At 48.0% G+C, this 18815-nt stretch overlaps 1 protein-coding gene across 1 annotated transcript in view; it reads left to right on the forward strand.

The window, feature by feature from the left end:
* The window catches only part of jag2b (jagged canonical Notch ligand 2b), a 224705-nt gene that overhangs the window by 182315 nt on the left and 23575 nt on the right, over nt 1-18815 (forward strand). The window contains 8 exon segments of the mRNA XM_086004168.1: nt 1111-1287; nt 8540-8690; nt 13111-13275; nt 13776-13889; nt 16317-16430; nt 16973-17086; nt 17955-18071; nt 18677-18704. Coding sequence (XP_085860294.1) covers nt 1111-1287; nt 8540-8690; nt 13111-13275; nt 13776-13889; nt 16317-16430; nt 16973-17086; nt 17955-18071; nt 18677-18704 — 980 coding nt within the window.

Raw genomic sequence — 18815 nt, forward strand, 5'->3', positions numbered from 1 at the left:
CAACAAGTCTATGCCGGTGTTTATCCTCCACACGAGCCTCCTCCCACCTTAACTCATCTCCCCCTATCGGCATCTTCTATGCGAATAATTATACCTGCTACTAGCCGTTGATTTGAATTCGACCTCTCCCTTTCAGTATCCACACTTAGTACAGGAGCTACCTTGTGCCGAGTAATTTAAGATTAAACTATAGCCTCCCAAATCCTCCTTTTCAGAAAAGGGCCTGTTTCCAATGATTGCAGCAGACTTAAAGATGTGTCTTGAGTTTTGCTGAGGGATTCTGTAACTTAAAATGTATCTGGTCTTGACTCCAGGTGTAATTGTGTGTTGTGAAATTCTCATTTAGTGCATTCGTTCTCCAATCCCTTACAAAGACTGACGCACTCCCAGGGATCCCCTGTGTCTGCGAGAAAGCAGGAGTTTCCCAAAGGGAAGGGGTGCTACATGTACATCACATACGGAATTCTCCAGACACATTCCTTTCCTTGCCATGCATGCTATGTCTGACCCCAAGGAAGAAAAATTCCCAGGCTCACTGCGGCTCCCTTGTTTTCCCCATTACTAGATCGTGTCTCTTCTGATTTTCTTTTCTCGCTCTCTGTCGGTCTCTCCCTCTGTCTGTGTGTCTGCCTGTCTCTTTGCCGTGCTCTGTGTGTCTCCCCGTGCCTTGCATCCCCTCTCCCGCTCTTCGCCCAGGGCGCCTCTTGCCCCTGCTGCCCCTCCCGTGCCTCTTTTGAAGGCGGTGAATAACTGCCAGTAATTTCCCCCGGGTGTCATTGCCTCTTCAGCCTTCCCCGCCCCTCAACAACAACTGCTTGCATTTATATAGCGCCTTTAACGTAGTGAAATGTTCCAAGGCGCTGCACAGGAGTGTTATCAGAGAAATTGACAGAGAGCCACATAGATATTAGGACAGGTGACCAAAAGCTTGGTCAAAGAGGTAGATTTTAAGGAGCGTCTTAAAGGAGGAGAGAGGGGTTTGGGGGGAATTCTAAAACTTGGGGCTTAGGCAACTGCAGGCAGGGCCTCCAATGGTGGGGTGAAGGGACTAGAGGTATTGAAGAGTTTTTATTGCTGTCGCTGCAACCTCTTGCCTTTTTAACGTTTCAGCGCGACCGTGCGCAAGGCTACCAGTGCGTCTGCCCACGCGGGCTTGTTGGCAGAAATTGCGAAATCGAAATGAACGAATGTGCGAGCAAGCCTTGTTCGAACGGAGGGCAGTGCCAGGACCTGCTCGGTGGTTTCCACTGTCACTGCGTGCTGGGTTATTCGGGAACCTTCTGCGAGGTGAGCCCTACATGATTGTGACGGCGGCGGGGTGGGCCGCGCGTTTGTGATGCATCTGAGGAATTGCAGTCTGTAAGGTTTTGTATCTCTGGTTTAAGTTGGGGAAACAGCAGTGGCCGTATGTTACAACAGCGACTGAAAGTCAGTCTTAACCTGACCCACCTGTCGTGGAACTTGCGGGGTTGGGAGCAATGCTGGGTTTACACCCTGCCCAGTATTACTCTCCATTGAAGTCACCCGATCCTGAGGGTTTCCTGCCCGGCAAGTTAGTTTAAAATTACCCACATCTTTTTGAGCATGCAGAACCATACAGTGTTGCCGTAGCCTGCCCTCGAACCGTGCTCCCCATTTTGTTAGATTCCACTGCTGTGCTGAGTTAGTTATTCTCAGTAGGGTGGGTGGGGATAAAACTGTAGGGCACTGCAATTGGCCTCAGTGTGCCGCAAGAGGTTAAATAAATCCGCCAGGGTTCCTGTCCTTGTCCTTGGTGCTACCACACAAACACCTTTTTGTTGGAAAATGCAGGTGTATGGACGTTGGCCGAGGACGTATCTAGCTCAAGTATGATGCCACTCGTGGTCGAATAGCAGAATGACTGCTTGGGCAAAGCATCTGTATCCTCGGCTAGAGCATCACCTTTGGGGGGGTGGGGAACTGTGAAAATTGGCATTTTAAAGAATGCCGATTGGTTCCATGAAAGCTGGTCCTAGAATCAGTTGTAATCAAGACATTTGATGCCTGTCTCCGGAGAAACTTAATATTTGCTGCTGCTGAAGTGAGTGAAGACTCTGGGCAGGACTTGGACAGTGAGCGTAGTGTGTACTGGGGAGATTTTGGACTGTGACTTGATTCTTCAAATGGTGCAGGTCAATCTTGTGAATATTTGTCTCTTCATGGCTGTTGGTGTTTGTTTTATAAAGCCTCTCCCATCCGACCGTAATACAGGTGCAGCTATAGGTAAACCCCTATTTTCCAATTTATGGACATAGAAGGAGCCCTGTGTTAGTGTGTGATTATTGCAGTGAGCATATCAAGACTAATGGTTATTGCAAACTGGAGCTGAAGTCTCCTGCCATTCGCTCAGCCTGGATAAGTAGGGGGGCTAAAAGCCGCTCTTGAGCGTGCTGGAAGCTTTTGTAAACATTAGGGTGTAGCAGATCGGTGGCGAGAGCTGGCATTGTGCCCTATCTGGTGATTACAGGAAAGGCATACCACCCTTCCCGGACCCTTAAAGTGCCAGCCTCTGATCTGCCATTCAATAGGGGAAGGGAAGCTTGTACAGAGGAGGAGGAAATGAATGTCGCTCTCTGATATGTGAGATCTGAGGGTCAGCTTATTTATTTATCTTCAATTGTTTTAACAGCCGAGTCTTTCTTTGCTGGTGGATTTAATCTTATGGGGGGATGTTTCTGTGCAAGTTTCAGCAAATTTAATTGTTTTTCAGTTTGAGTGAAATTGCAAAGGGTTTGCTTTTGGTTTTGGGAGCAACAAAGCATCTGTCCAAAGGCGCTCCAGGCACTGCCTGTAACAAGTAGGTCTCCTGCAGGCTAATAAAGTGGATGAATTAGCTGCGCAAATCGAGGTAAACGAATGTGATTTGATTGGGATTACAGAAACATGGCTCCAGGGTGGCCAAGGCTGGGAACTCAACATCCAGGGGTATTCAATATTCAGGAAAGATAGGCAAAAAGGAAAGGGAGGTGGGGTAGCATTGCTGGTTAAAGAAGGGATTAACACAATTGTAAGGAAGGATATTAGCTCTGATGATGTGGAATCTGTATGGGTAGAACTGAGAAATACCAAGGGGCAGAAAACGTTAGTGGGAGTGGCATATAGACCTCCAAACAGTAATGCGGAGGTCGGGGATGGCATTAAACAGGAAATTAGAGAAGTGTGCAATAAGGGCACAGCAGTTATCATGGGTGACTTTAATCTACATATAGATTGGGCTAACCAAATTAGTAACAATACTGTGGAGGAGGAATTCCTGGAGTGTTTACGGGATGGTTTCCTGGACCAATATGTCGAACCAACTAGAGATCAGGCCATCTTAGACTGGGTATTATGTAACGAGAAAGGATTAATTAGCAATCTCGTACGAGGCCCCTTGGGTCGGAGCGATCATAATATGATCGAATTCTTCATTAAGATGGAGAATGAAGTAGTCAACTCAGACTAGGGTCCTAAATTTAAATAAAGGAAACTACGATGGTCTGAGGCACGAGTTGGCTAGGATTGATTGGGGAATGTCACTCAAAGGGTTGACGGTGGATAGGCAATGGCAAACATTCAAAGACCGCATGGATGAAGTACAGAATTTGTTCATCCCTGTTTGGCATAAAAATAAAACAAAAAAGGTGACTCAACCGTGGCTAACGAGGGAAATTAGGGATAGCATAAGATTCAAGGAGAGGACATATAAATTGGCCAGAAAAAGCAGTAAACCTGAGGATTGGGTGTAGTTTAGGATTCAACAAAGGAGGACAAAGGGATTAATTAAGGGGAAATAGAATGAGAGTAAGCTTGCAGGGAACATTAAAAACTGACTGTAAAAGCTTTTATAGATATGTGAAGAGAAAAAGATTGGTGAAGTCAAACGTAGGTCCCTTGCAGTCAGAATCAGGGGAATTTATAATGGGGAACAAAGAAATGGCAGACCAATTAAATACATATTTTGGTTCTGTCTTCACAAAGGAGGACACAAATAACCTCCCAGAGATGTCGGGGAACATAGGGTCTGATGAAAGGGTGGAACTGAAAGAAATCAGTATTTGTAGGGAAATGGTGTTGGGGAAATTGATGGGATTGAAGGCCGATAAATCCCCAGGGCCTGATTATCTACATCCTAGGGTACTTAAGGAAGTGGCCCTAGAAATAGTAGATGCATTGCTGGTCATCTTCCAACATTCGATGGAATCTGGAACAGTACCCAGTAGCTAATGTTACCCCACTATTCAAAAAAGGTGGTAGAGAGAAAACGGGGACTACAGACCGGTAAGCCTGACATCGGTAGTGGGGAAAATGCTAGAGTCCATTATAAAGGATGTAATAGCAGAGCACTTGGAAAACAGTGACCGGATCGGACAAAGTCAACATGGATTTACGAAAGGTAAATCGTGCTTGACTAATCTACTGGAATTTTTTGAGGATGTAACTGGTAAAATAGATAAGGGAGAACCAGTGGATGTGGTGTATTTGGAATTTCAGAAGGCTTTCGATAAGGTCCCGCATACGAGATTAGCGTGTAAAGTTAAGGCACATGGGATTGGGGGCAAGGTATTGACTTGGATAGAGAACTGGTTGGCAGACAAAGCAAAGAGTTGGAATAAACGGGTCTTTTTCCGAGTGGCAGGCAGTGACTAGTGGGGTACCGCAGGGATTGGTCCTTGAACCCCAGCTATTCACTATCTATTAATGATCTAGACAAGGGAACTAAATGTAATATCTCCAAATTTGCAGACGAGACAAAGCTGGGTGGGCGTGTGTGCTGTGAGGAGGATGCCGAGAAACTCCAGGATGATTTGGACAGGTTGGGTGATTGGGCAGAAGCATGGCAGATGCAATAGAACGTGGATAAATGTGAGGTTATCCACTTTGGTGTCAAAAACAGGAAGGCAGATTATTATCTGGCAATAAATTGGGAGAAGGGGAAGTGCAACGAGACCTGGGTGTCCTTGTGCACCAGTCGCTGAAGGTAAGCATGCAGGTGCAGCAGGTGGTTAAGAAGGCAAATGGTATGTTGGCCTTTGTAGTGAGAGGGTTTGAGTACAGGAACAAGGATGTCTTGCTGCAGTTGTACAGGGCCTTGGTGAGACCACAGCTTGAGTATTGTGTGCAGTTTTGGTCGCCTTATCTGAGGAAGGATGTTCTTGCCATGGAAGGAGTTCAGTGAAGATTCACCAGGCTGGTACCTGGGATGGCAGGAATGACGTACGAGGAGAGATTGGGTCGATTGGGCTTGTACGAGCTGGAGTTTAGAAGAATGAGAGGGGATCTCATTGAAACTTATAAAATTCTGACACGGCTGGACAGACTAGATGCAGGAAGGATGTTCCCGATGGTCGGGGAGTCCAGAACCAGGGGTCACAGCGTAAGGATAAGGGGTAGGCCATTTAGGACAGAGATGAGGAGGAATTTCTTCACCCAGAGAGTGGTGAACCTGTGGAATTCTCTACCACAGAAGGCAGTAGAGGCCAATTCATTAAATATATTCAAGAAGGAGTTAGATATATTTCTTAAGGCTAAAGGGATCAAGGGATATGGGGAGAAAGCAGGGACTGGGTACTGAATTTGGATGATCAGCCATGATCGCATTGAATGGCGGAGCAGGCTCGAGGGGCCGAATGGCCTACTCCTGCTCCTATCTTCTATGTTTCTATGCAGTTATCAAACCTAACCTGTTCAGTCCCCGCCATTTAGGGACGATGTCAAGGTCTGGGAGAGGGTGCAGGATGTGATCCTGGGATGAGGTGAATCGGGTGGTTCTTTTCATTTGACTGAAGGTGAAAAGGAAAAATGATGCAGTCCAAAATGATGAGGGGTTTTGATGAGGTAGATCGTGGTGCGGGGAGGATAAACTATTTCCCTGGTCGGTGAGCCTGTAACGAGAGGAGATAAATTTAAGATCATTGGCAAGAGAAATGAGGGAGAAGTTGGGGGGTAAATTTATTCTGCAGGGGGTTGTCAGGAGATGGAATGCCTGACTAGAAACGGTGGAGGTAGCAGAATCCACAATAGCTTTAAAAGGGAAGCGGATACATTTCTGGAAAATAAGTTTTGAGTATGGGGAAAGGGGATGGAAGTAAGTTTTAAAAACTCTTGGAGAGCTGGCACAAGCATGATGGGCCAAATGACCTTAAAATGTTATGACTGACCACAGCATATTGCATAGAATCTTTAGCACAGGAACAGGCCATTCAGCTATTGTTTATGCTCCACACGAGCCATCTCGCCCCATCAACGTATCCTTCTATTCCTTTCCCCCTCATGTGTTTATCTAACTTCCCCTTAAATGCATCTGTGCTATTTGCCTCAACCACTCCCTGTGGTAGCAAGTTCCATATTCTAACCACTCTGGGTAAAGAAGTTTCTCCTGAATTCCTTACTGGGTTTATTAGTGACTGTCTTATATTGATGGCTCCAAGTTTTGGTTTCCCCCACAAGTGGAAACCTCCTTTACATCTACCCCTAGCAAAGACCACTTTTTTGGTGGTCTTGCTTCTGTCAGCCTTTGCTACTGACTGAGAAGCTCCAAGTGGCTTCAGTGTGATAGCTTGCTCCAACGGTGGTATAAAATAACTCTACTGCGAGAGTAAGGTGAGTAATTCAGCAGGTGTTTGATTTGGGAGCTGGTGTATTTGCAGAAAGATGGTTTAAATGTGTAGAGTAGCGTGCAGGTCACTTTGGAGCCCCTCTCAATGGACCTGGACATGACTAAAAGCTCATTTTAGATTCCATGAACATTGTGCATAAATGGCCTGTCTGCAGATGCTCAAAGGCAGAATATTCCTGTGCGTGTTTGTAAGGCAGGCCCTGGCTTCTGCTTACAGCATAGTGCGTATCGAGGAGATGGGACAGTGTGGTTGATCGTGTATCTTCACCCACCCCTCTGTGCTGCCCGAACTAAGCCCTTTGCAATGACTACAGCTAAACTGTCTGTTCAAGACTCTGCCCCCTCTCCCCTCCCCATGCTCTCTGCTGCCCTGTACATTGGGGACTGGGCAGGGAGCTCTCTTCACTGATGGCAATGCCACTTACACAATTTTCACCGGCTGGAGGGTCGGTAACCAGAGGACACAGATTTAAGATAATTGGCAAAAAAAAACAGGGGGAAATGCGATGTTTCTATGTTATGATTTGGAATGCACTGCTTGAAAGGGTGATGGAAGCAGATTGAATCTCAACTTTCAAAAGGGAAAGTGGATAAATACTTAAAAAGGAAACATTTGCAGGGCTAGGGAGAAAGAGCAGGGGGGAGTGGGACTAATTGGATCGCTCTTTCCAAGAGCTGGCACAGGCACGATGGACCAAATGGCGTCCTTCTGTGCTGTATCATTTTATACCTACTGCCAACAAGCTGGTGCCACCCCAGATATTTTTCTATCTACTTGGCCTATCTTAAGGTCAGAAAACCAAGTTGTTTAATCAAAAACAGTTTATTGTTATGACTAGCCTTGAGTGCCTTAAATGTATCAATTAGTCTTGGTGTGGTGAATCACCTTACATGTGATTATCCCACTTATCAGTGCAGCTTTCTCTTTAAAAACCCACCTCCAACAGCTGTTGAGAATTAATCTACTCAATCTATGCTCGGTAGGATTAGAAGAATGCAGAATTCTTGCATCCAACCCCTGCCTCTCCTCCCCCATGCTATTATTTAATCAATTCTGATTTTTTAACAGTTCTTGCTGACTTATTTTTTTTGAGGGGAAGGGTATGATTGAATGCTGTAATCATGTTGTTTCTGTTCTTAGTTTCTCTACATTAGGTACAGAGTACACAAAGGTGGAAACATAGAAACATAGAAGATAGGAGCAGGAGTAGGCCATTCGGCCCCTCGAGCCTGCTCCGCCATTCAATGAGATCATGGCTGATCATCCAAACTCAGTACCCTGTCCCTGCCTTCTCCCCATATTTCCTTGATCCCTTTAGCCTTAAGAAATATATCCGACTCCTTCTTGAATATATTTAATGAACTGGCCTCCACTGTCTTCTGTGGTAGAGAATTCCACAGGTTCACCACTCTCTGGGTGAAGAAATTCCTCCTCATCTCTGTCCTAAATGGCCTACCCCTTATCCTTAGACTGTGACCCCTGGTTCTGGACTCCCCGGCCATCGGGAACATCCTGTATCTAGTCTGTCCAGTCCTGTCAGAATTTTATAAGTTTAAGGTTAAAGAAGGTTAAAGCTCCTGGTGCTGAGCTGAAGGGACAATGGGGTAAATCAGGAAACAGTAGTTTTTAAAACCTGTAGATTGTAGGATGGACCGAGGGGGGTGGGGAGGGAAGAGGTCCATAGGTTAGAAGTGCTGGGAATAAGCTAGAGTAGAGAATGGTACGACGATCTCAGTGCAGGGAGGCAGAACGGTGTATGGAATGATTTTTTTGATTTTAAGGTGGGGGGAGATTTGAGGAGCATTGGGTATAGTCTCGATGAAGGTAACAGATTGAAAACAAATTGAATCAAATCGTGGGACGGGGGGGGGGATTGCTCTGCTTAATCTTACGATGCACTTTTGCTCCCTCCGTTGCAGAGAAAGTTCAACTACTGCGATCCCAGCCCATGCCAGAATGAAGCCAAATGCTATGTTCTTGGTGAGGATTACTACTGCGCATGCCCCGAGGACTACGAAGGGAAGAACTGCTCACTTCTGAAAGATCACTGCCGATCCGCTCCCTGCCGAGGTAGCTATTATCTGCTGTGTAGATACATCGGTGTCAGCCATGGCTCATTTGGTGTCACTCTTGCCTCTGAGTCAGAAGGTTGTGGGTTCGAGTCCCACTTCAGAGACTTGAGCCCATAACCTAGGCTAACGCATCCAGTGCAGTACAGAAGGAGAGCTGCACTGTCTGAGGTGCCATCTTTTGGATGAGATGCTAAACCGAGGCCCCATCAGGTGGACGTAACACATCCCATTACACTATTTTGAAGAGCAGGGGAGTTCTCCCTGGTGTCCTGGGCCAATATTTATCTCTCAATCAGTCTCACGAAAAAAAACAGATGATCTGGTCATTTATCTCATTGCTGTTTGTGGGAGCTTGCTGTGTGCCAATTGGCTGCCGCATTTCCTACATTACAACAAGTGACTACACTTCAAAAAATACTTCATTGGCTGTAAATTGCTTTGGGACATCCTGAGGTCATGAAAGGCGCTATGGAAATGCAACAAAAACAGAAAATGCTGGAAACACTCAGCAGGTCAGGCAGCATCTGTGGAGAGAGAAACAGTTAACGTTTCAGGTCGACGACCTTTCATCAAAACTGCAAGTCTTTCTTTCCCTCTTCTCGACACCGATGTTGGTGCCGCGGCTCTGGGAGAGTGGAGACCTGCAAACTGAGTGATCTCTTTACTGTACCTGTGCCCCCCCTCCCCTGACCATCGGGTGGCAGAGACCTCTGCAGTTTCAATGTTGGAGGTCCTTTTTATAAAAATAAAAAATAAAAAAAAAATAGGGTCCCAGATGCTGCTGGAGGTGCTGACTCTGGCCTTTGTTAAGCAGTGTGTTGTCGGCAGTGGGACGACCTCGTGTCAGCCGTGGTTCAGTGGGTAGCATCCTCACCTCTGGGTCAGAAGGTCGTGGATTGAAGTCCCACTCCAAAGACCCGAGGCTGACACTCCAGTGCAGTACTGAGGGAGCTCCGCTGCACTGTCGGAGGTGCAGTCTTTCGGATGAGACGTTAAACCGAGGTCCCGTCTGCTCCCTCAGGTGGATGTATAAGATCCCACGGCACTATTTCGAAGAAGCCAATATTTATCCCTCAATCAGTATCACTAAAACAGATGATCTGGTCGTAATCACATTGCTGTTTGTGGGAGCTTGCTGTGTGCAAATTGGCTGCCGTGTTTCCTACATTACAACAGTGACTACACTTCCAAAAAATACATCATTGGTTGTAAAGCGCTTTGGGATGTCTGGTGGTCATGAAAGGCGCTATAGAAATGCAAGTCTGTCTGTCTTGTACGCCACTGCGCTTCATCAATCGAAAAGGACCTCTAGTTACAAACGCTTCCAGTCCCAACAGATCCAGATGCTTCAAAATGGTTTTGGTGCCAAAATTACTTTGGAAATGCTGCTGGCAAGGGCAGGCAAGTAATTAAACAGCCTGCAGGCCATCCCGCGATGACATTTTGTTTTTCATACGGTGTCAAATGATTATTGCTACAGCCGTTGGCACGTTTGGGAGCGAGCTAATCCTAGCCTTGGTGTGAGCTTTCATTCCCACGCAAAGCTCCACACTACCCAGGTTCTAAAGGTGCTTTTATGCCGTGCGAGTGAATGCTTCAGCGTGAGAAGACCCATGCTCGGGGTTCACATGCAACGGTAGATCTATGAGTCTGGTAATGGTTGCCCACAACACAGAGGCCTGATTCCATAGTTGCACTCGATAGTGAGAAGGACTCCGTGCTACACGGAGGCTAGGTACTGGCATCTGACAGTAGAAGTGCAGCACTGAGCGGCGACTCCAGTTAACAGGCAAGTTCAAGTGTGTCTCCACAGTCCAATCGTTGACTAGTTTCAGACAATGAAAATAACTCGCTGCTAAGGAAGAATAATCAGTTGAGCGACACACCCACAGGAGGAGCCTTGCTAGGTAACTGTTGGAGACCCAGCAGTCTGCTGGAGATTAGCTTTGTGCCTCCATCATCCAGCAGTACAATCTCTGGTCCAGAGAGGTGCCAACTTGCATTTATATAGCACCTTTTAATGTAGGGAAACGTCCCAAGGCGTTTCACAGGAGCAATTAGTTGACGCAGAGCCACATGAGACATTAGGACAGGTGATCAAAAGCTTAGTAAAAGAGGTAGGTTTTAAGGAGCATCTTGAAGGAGAGAGAGGTGGAGAGACGGAGAGGTTTAGGGACGGAAATCCAGAGCTTCGGGCCCAGGCAACTGAAGGCACGGCCGCCATTGGAGGGCCAAAGGAAATTGGGGATGTGAAAGAGGCCAGAATTGGAGGAGCGCAGAGATCTCGGAGGGTTGTAGGGCTGAAGGAGGTTAGAGATAGGGAGGGACGAGGCCATAGAGGAATTTGAAATAAAGGATGAGAATTTTAAAATCGAGGCGTTGCCGGACTGGGAGCCGATGTAGGTCAGCAAACACGGATGATGGGTGAACGGGACTTGGTGTGAGTTAGGATACGGGCATGAGCCAAGAATTAGCGAGCATCCAGCAACCACCACACGCCATGAGCAAAATATGCGAGCGTGGTCTCGTGCCCCACTGCTCATAGCATCCCAATCTATAGTCTGCAGGGTTGGTGTGCACACTGCCCTGTGGTAATATGGTGTTGGTGTGGCTGCCCGATGTTTCACTCCACTGTGCACATTCACTCTTTGAACCATGCCGTTAATTCGCTTTGTGCGTCGGGTGAGAAAGGACCGAAGAAGTTTGTTTAAATCAGGCTCTTGTACCCTGGCAGCCCACTGGTTTATCACCTGTTAACTAACACTATCTAAAGACATTCAGCTCCAATCAGTTAATCAAAACAAGGATGTTATTGTCCCATGAGGGTACAGGGGAAACCAGCGGGCAGGAGTCTGAGTATTAGGACTTTAAATTGAGGAAATTGAGCTTGTTTTTGTTTGGAAAAGAGATTTCCATTTGACCTAATTGAAGTTACGAAGAGAATTCACTTAATTGATCCAAGGAAATTGTCAGCTGCGGTGAATGGCTCAAATCCCAGGAAACGCGAGGCAAAATTTAGGGAGTTAGGAGTAAGAAGGGAAGTCGGAAGGAACTTTTACACCCAAAGGGGAATAGATTTAGGGATAACAACAGAAAATGCTGGAAAAACTCAGCAGGCCAGGCAACATCCGTGGAGAGAAATTAGAGTCGACGTTTCGGGTCGAAACCCTTTTTCAAAACTGGAAAGGAAATGAAATAGATCGAAGGCAGGGCTGCGATAGAACAAAAGAAGTGAAGAGACATTAAGAGGTATTCAAAACCAGACGAGATGGTAATAGGACAGTGGAGACAAAAGACGGCTCAGGTTAGGTGTGAAGTGTACTGGCAGAAAGAGACAGCTGCCATGTGGGAGAGAGAAAAAAAAGGAAGGGGGGGGGGTGGAAACCCAAAACACAGGGGTGGAAAAAAATATAAGTAAAAATGTAATAGGGGCCGAGGTTATGATCTGAAATTGTTGAACTCGATATTGAGTCCAGAAGGCTACAAAGTGCCTAATCGGAAGATGAGGTGCTGTTCCTCGAGTTTACGTTGAGCTTCTGTGGAACAATGCAAGAGGCCAAGGATGGTGAGGTCTGAGTGGGAATGGAGTGGTGAATTAAAATGACAGGCGACCGGAAGCTCGGGGTCACCCTTACGGACTGAACGGAGGTGTTCCGCAAAGCGGCCACCCAATCTGCGTTTGGTCTCCCCAATGTAGAGGAGACCGCATCGTGAGCCATTTTAATTCACCGCTCCATTCCCACTCGGACCTCACCGGCCTCTTGCATTGTTCCACGGAAGCTCAATGTAAACTTGAGGAACAGCACCTCATCTTCCGATTAAGCACTTTGCAGCCTTACGGACTCTCTATCGAGTTCAACAATTTCAGATCATAACCTCGGCCCCTATTACATTTTTACTTATTTTTTTCCACCCCTTTGTTTTGGGTTCCCCCCACCCCCTTTTTTTTCTCTCTCCCACATGGCAGCTGTCTCTCTTTTTCTGCCAGTACATTTCACACCTAATCTGAGCCGTCCTTTGTCTCCACTGTCCTATTACTATCTCGTCTGGTTTTGAATACCTCTTAATGTCTTCTTTTGTTCTATCGCAGCCCTGCCTTCGATCTATTTCATTTCCTTTCCAGTTTTGAAAAAGGGTTCACCCGAAACGTCGACTCTAATTTCTCTCCACGGATGTTGCCTGGCCTGCTGAGTTTTTCCAGCATTTTCTGTTATTTATAATAGATTTAGGGAGTAAGTTACCAGGAAAGGACATTGAAGTAGAGAGTGTAAATGTGACCAAGGACAATTGGATGGTGTTGAGTCATATGGTGACGAGGTGGGGCGGAGTCGTGGGGCGACAAAGGGTAGGTGTGGAAACCTGTCAAAAAGGACTTGTTAGCCTGAGTGTTGGTAACATTCCTTGTGCCTTCCTTGCAGTTATTGACAGCTGTACTGTGGCAATCCCCAGCAACACCAGTCAGGGTGGCATCCGCTTTATATCATCCAATGTCTGTGGTCCTCGCGGCAAGTGCATCAGCCAGCCTGCTGGGAATTTCACCTGTGCCTGTGATCGAGGGTTTACCGGCATGTATTGCCATGAAAGTAAGTGACGAGCTAGCTAGTTTTGCTGGATGATATTTGGCGTTTTTTTGCATGCGGTGGGGTTCTGAATCGCCGATCTCGTGCCATTCACAGCTGTGTCGGCCCATGTTGTCGGCTGCAACGATCTCCAGGTCAACCGCCAGCTGCGAGGGCTCCCTTTTCTACCTGGAATATTCTGAGCCAGATCGGCAGGGATGCGTGGCTCAGTGCTCGTCTGAGTCAAAGTCATGGGTTCAAGCCCCACTCCAGAGACTTGAGCACAAAATCCAGGCTGACACTCCCAGTGTAGTATCCAGAGAGCACTACATTGTTGGAGGTGCTGTCTTTCAGATGCGATGTTCAACCGAGGCACCGTCTGCCCTCTCAGGTGGACATAAGTGATCCCATGGCACTATTTCAATGAAGAGTTATCCCTGTTGCTTTCCCCCAATATTATTATGGGGTTCATCACCTTTCCACACTTTGATTTCTGCAGTAACCTCAAATTACTTTTTCTCTAGATATCAACGACTGCACATTGAATCAATGCAAAAACGGAGGCACATGTATAGATGGGGTAGACTCCTTCCGCTGTATTTGCCCCGATGGATGGGAAGGAGAGCTGTGTGAAATCGGTGAGTGATGGACACTCTGCGTGTGTGTGAGATATTCCCCTGTGGTGTGATATTCTGTCATTGTTATCTCCGTGCATGTGTATTTCTCCGCTACATACGTGTGTTTCTATTAAATGGAAGATGCTGTACTTCTGCTACTGTCTCTTTCCATGGATGCAAGATATTTGACTGAACTTTTTTCCTAGTTGCCAGGGCTTGGGGGTCTGTGTGCGGAGCGGGAGCCTGAGCTTTGGGTCTGGGTGCGGAGCAGGAGCCTGGGCTTTGGGTCTGGGTGTGGAGCGGGAGTTTGGGGTCTGGGTGCGGAGCAGGAGTCTGGGCTTTGGGGTCTGGGTGCGAAGCGGGAGCCTGGGCTTTGGGGTCTGGGTGCGGAGCGGGAGCTTGGGCTTTGGGGTCTGGGTGCGGAGCGGGAGCCTGGGCTTTGGGGTCTGGGTGCGGAGCGGGAGCCTGGGCTTTGGGGTCTGGGTGCGGAGCGGGAGCCTGGGCTTTGGGGTCTGGGTGCGGAGCGGGAGCCTGGGCTTTGGGGTCTGGGTGCGGAGCGGGAGCCTGGGCTTTGGGTCTGGGTGCGGAGCGGGAGCCTGGGCTTTGGGTCTGGGTGCGGAGCGGGAGCCTGGGCTTTGGGGTCTGGGTGCGGAGCGGGAGCCTGGGCTTTGGGGTCTGGGTGCGGAGCGGGAGCCTGGGCTTTGGGTCTGGGTGCGGAGCGGGAGCCTGGGCTTTGGGGTCTGGGTGCGGAGCAAGAGCCTGGGCTTTGGGGTCTGGGTGCGGAGCAGGAGCCTGGGCTTTGGGGTCTGGGTGCGGAGCGGGAGCCTGGGCTTTGGGTCTGGGTGCGGAGCGGGAGCCTGGGCTTTGGGGTCTGGGTGCGGAGCGGGGGTCTGGGTGTGGAGCATGAGCCTGGGCGTGATCTTCAGGTCAGGGCAACCAGCAGATGCAGAAGCTGCGGAATTTCTTTCTAGCCCAAGAACCTTTCATTTTGAAGATGGAGTAAAAAGACCGCGGGGGTCTTATCCGCACCCCCCCCCCCCCCACAAACCCCCGGGAACTCAATTAAGAAATCTCAATAGAAAATCAGAAAAGTAAACTCTTATCAGACCAAGTATAGGAGGAGGTGGGACAGACTGATTCTCTACCAAATTCCCATTGTCACTCCGGGATGTGAGGGAACCTTGATTATGACATAAGAAATTCCACAGTAAAAGAAAAAACTGAGAATCTAATATAGAAAACGCTGGAGCCTTTTAGCATGTCTTTCAACCCCTGAAGGAGAGATTCATGTTTCAGCTGGGGGGACATCATCCGATAATTAATTAATTGAAATTGCCTGGAGGCAGCATGGTTTGAGCATTCCATCAGGTGCCCTGTAACGTTAGCACGTTCCGCCGACATCCTGCATTTACTGTACGTCGTAATCGTGCTCTTCTGACTGGACTCGAGAAATGCTGGGAGATCATTTATCCACCCGATACACTGCATTTCCGCCCTGCGGATGAGACATTAAACTGAGGGCCCCGTCTGCCCTCTTGGGTAGACATAAAAGATCACATGCCTGCCGTTTGAAGGGGGCGTTCTCCTCTGTGTCCTGGTCAATATATATCCCTCAACCAACATCACTACAACCGATTATCTGGTCTGGTTTGTGGGCTCTTGCTGTGCGTAAATTGGCTGCCGCATTTCCTACATTGCAACGGTGACTACGTTTCAAAAAAGTACTTAATTGGCTGTAAAGTGCTTTGGGACGTCCTGAGGTTGTGAAAGGTGCTATATAAATGCAAGTTCGTTCTTGCATTGAACTGTATTACCACCCAATCTGATGAAAGGTCATCGACCTGAAACGTTAACACTGCGTCTCTCTCCACAGATGCTGCCTGACCATCGGAGTATTTCCAGCATTTTCTGTTTTTGTTTTTATTTCAGATTTCCAGCATCCGCACTATTTTGCTTTTGCCCAATCTGTTAACCTGTCTGTGCTCCTACATTCTGCACCCAGTAAAGGATGGAGCAAATTTGGGGCATAGTGGTTAGCACTGTTGCCTCACAGCGCCAGGGACCCGGGTTCAAATCCGGCCTCGGGTGACTGTCTGTGTGGAGTTTGCACATTCTCCCTGTGTCTGCGTGGGTTTCCTCCGGGTGCTCCGGTTTCCTCCCACAGTCCAAAGATGTGCGGGTTAGGTTGATTTGGCTATGTTAAATTGACCCTTAGTGTTAGGGGATTAAATACGTGGGGTTACAGGGATAGGGTGGGATATGTGTCGGTGCAGGCTCGATGGGCCGAAATGGCCTCTATCTGCACTGGGGATTCTGTGTATTCTGTGTAAATTTGGATTTTTCACTTTTATTCTGGGTGTATTCAGTCTACAAGTTTAAATAGCTCGTTGTATTAAATAGGGCTCATTGTCTTTCTTGCGCACTCTAATGCGGCTTTCTGTTTTGTAGACTTCAATGACTGCAGCCCCAACCCCTGTCTCAATGGAGGCTGGTGTGTGGATGGACTGAACGATTTCCACTGCGAATGCAGGAATAACTGGAAAGGAAAAACCTGCCACTCCAGTAAGTGGTCAGCGACTCCCATCATATGCTGCTGTTAGACTATAATCCAGCCGTCCCTTTCACCTGTCCCCTCCCTGTTTCCTTGTCGAAGTAGCTGTCGACCAGCTCCATTTTGCTTTCTGCTCCTCAAGCAAATTTCTAATTCTCATCCTCGTGTTGAAATCCCTCCATGGCCTCGCCCCTCCCTACCTCTAACCTCCACCAGCCCTACAACCCTCCGAGATCTTTGCGCATCCCCGATTTTAATTGCTCCGCCATTTGCGGCTGTGCTTTCGGCTACCCAGGCCCTAAGCTCTGGGATTCCTTCCCTAAACTTCTCTGCCTCTACCTCTTTCTCCTCCTCAAAATCTACCTTTTTGATCAAGCTTTTGGTCACTTGTCCTAATACCACCTTGTGGCTCGGTGTCAAATTTTGTTTAACACTCCTGTGAAGCGCCTTGGGACATTTTACTACATTAAAGGCGCTATATAAATACAAGTTGTTGTTGTCTGACCTTCTCCACCTCCCCCGATGGGTTACTCGATCGCTCTCTCCTCCGCAGGAGAGAATCAGTGTGATGAAAACACCTGCAGTAATGGCGGCACATGTCACGACGTGGGAGACGCCTTCCGATGTGCGTGTGCTCCAGAGTGGGGCGGGGGTACCTGTAACCTTGGTGAGTTCATCATCTTTCTCTTTTTTTTATAGAGAAGCTGTCTAAAATATCTTCTTGACTCCCTGCTCCTCTTCTAAATGAACCACCTTAGGTCAAGGTGATGGCCTTGATTTGCGGTCTTTACCTGGAGGCCGGCTCCTCCGGCAAAGCTGCACTCCCTTCGCGATCGAGTCCTTGAATGGGACTTGAACCCGCAACCCTTTTGGCTTGGAGAGTGCTACCGACAGAGCCGAGCTGAAGGAGAGAGCAATATGTTGGTGGGGGGATTGTGGTGGATTTTATTGGAAATTGCTGGTTGGAATTTGGAGAACGCCCGCTCCAGCGCACAAAGAAAACGTGGCCTGATAACTGATTAGAAACGGTGAGGTTAAAGCTGCCACGGAGAATTGACCTGTAACCCTACGGTGAGATACAATGGGAATTTTTAATTGGGGAGGGTGGAGGGGCGGCAGCCTTCTATTTGTCAAAAAATGATCGGGGCCTGTAAGATTGTTTGGATTCCCGCTGGAGCATTGGGTTGATCGGAAAGATGTGACCTTTCAGGAAATTCCTCTGGTCAAACGATTTAGATTCTTCATGCTGGGTAAAGTACGTCAACTGGACTGGGGAGTGGGGGGAGGGGATGGTTGGGGGAGATCAGTAGATTCTGGCAAACTCGTAACTGCGTTCTTAGTGAATGCTATTACGGTTTTGCAGGAAATACTGACCACAGGATGTCTTCCTGCTACCGTCATGGTGTCACTAACACAGCCACTAATCTTGCCGAGGTGTGGGCCATGATTTTTTTTTACCCCTCCCTATCACCTTAGATATTTTAATTGGTTTCCTGTTGAAAATGATTTGACAAGTGAAGTGCCTTGTGTTCCAGCTAAGAACAGCAGTTGCATCCCCAACCCTTGCCAGAATGGAGGGACGTGCGTAGGTAGTGGTGACGCCTTCACCTGCGTGTGCAAGGAGGGATGGGAAGGCCCGAGCTGCACTCAAAGTAAGTTCCGATGACTGCCAGATGCTCTGATCTTGTGTGTGTCTGCCGGCTGCCCTGCGCCTGTACGTATCAGCAGGAAGCCGGTGAGCGAGGTCCCACAAACACTAATGAGACCAGTTATTTTGGAGGTGCTGATTGAGGGATTAAATATTCCTCCGGACGCCGGGGAGAACTCCCCTGCTCTTCGGAATGGTGACATGGGATCTAACCCAAGAGGGCAGATGGGGCCTCAGTTTAACGTCTCATTCGAAAGGAAGCACCTCCAACAGTGCAGCACTCCCTCAGTACTGCACTTGGAGTGTCGGCCTGGATTATGGGGCTCGAGTATCTGACATGGCTCTGTCCTAGCTGGTTCCTCGGCCCTAACTTCAAAAGAGCAGCGAGAACTGATGAATGATTCCATGAGATCTTTTACATCCACCTGAAGAGACAGGCGTGTCCTCCCATTTAATGTTGCGTCTGAAAGACTGATCTACGAAAGTCACCACTTGGCCATGTTTCAGTGGCAGCGGGGACTGGGGATCTCCCTTGTGAGCTGCTGCTGATCAGAATCCCCTCCAGGATTTAGTTGAAGTTGTTAAATTTTCCTTTTGTTTGTTCCACAGATAAGAATGACTGTAACCCTCACCCATGGTAAGTGACGCTCCCAGCAGTATTACCTTTATTGCCAGAACTCTGCAGTCCATTCCCTTTTGAAAGTTACTATTGAATCTGCTTTCACCGCCTTTCAGGCAGCGCGTTCCA

The sequence above is a fragment of the Somniosus microcephalus genome, chromosome 12 (genome assembly GCF_052327205.1).
Source record: "Somniosus microcephalus isolate GS21.2 chromosome 12, FLI_Smic_1.0, whole genome shotgun sequence".
Taxonomy (NCBI): domain Eukaryota; kingdom Metazoa; phylum Chordata; class Chondrichthyes; order Squaliformes; family Somniosidae; genus Somniosus; species Somniosus microcephalus.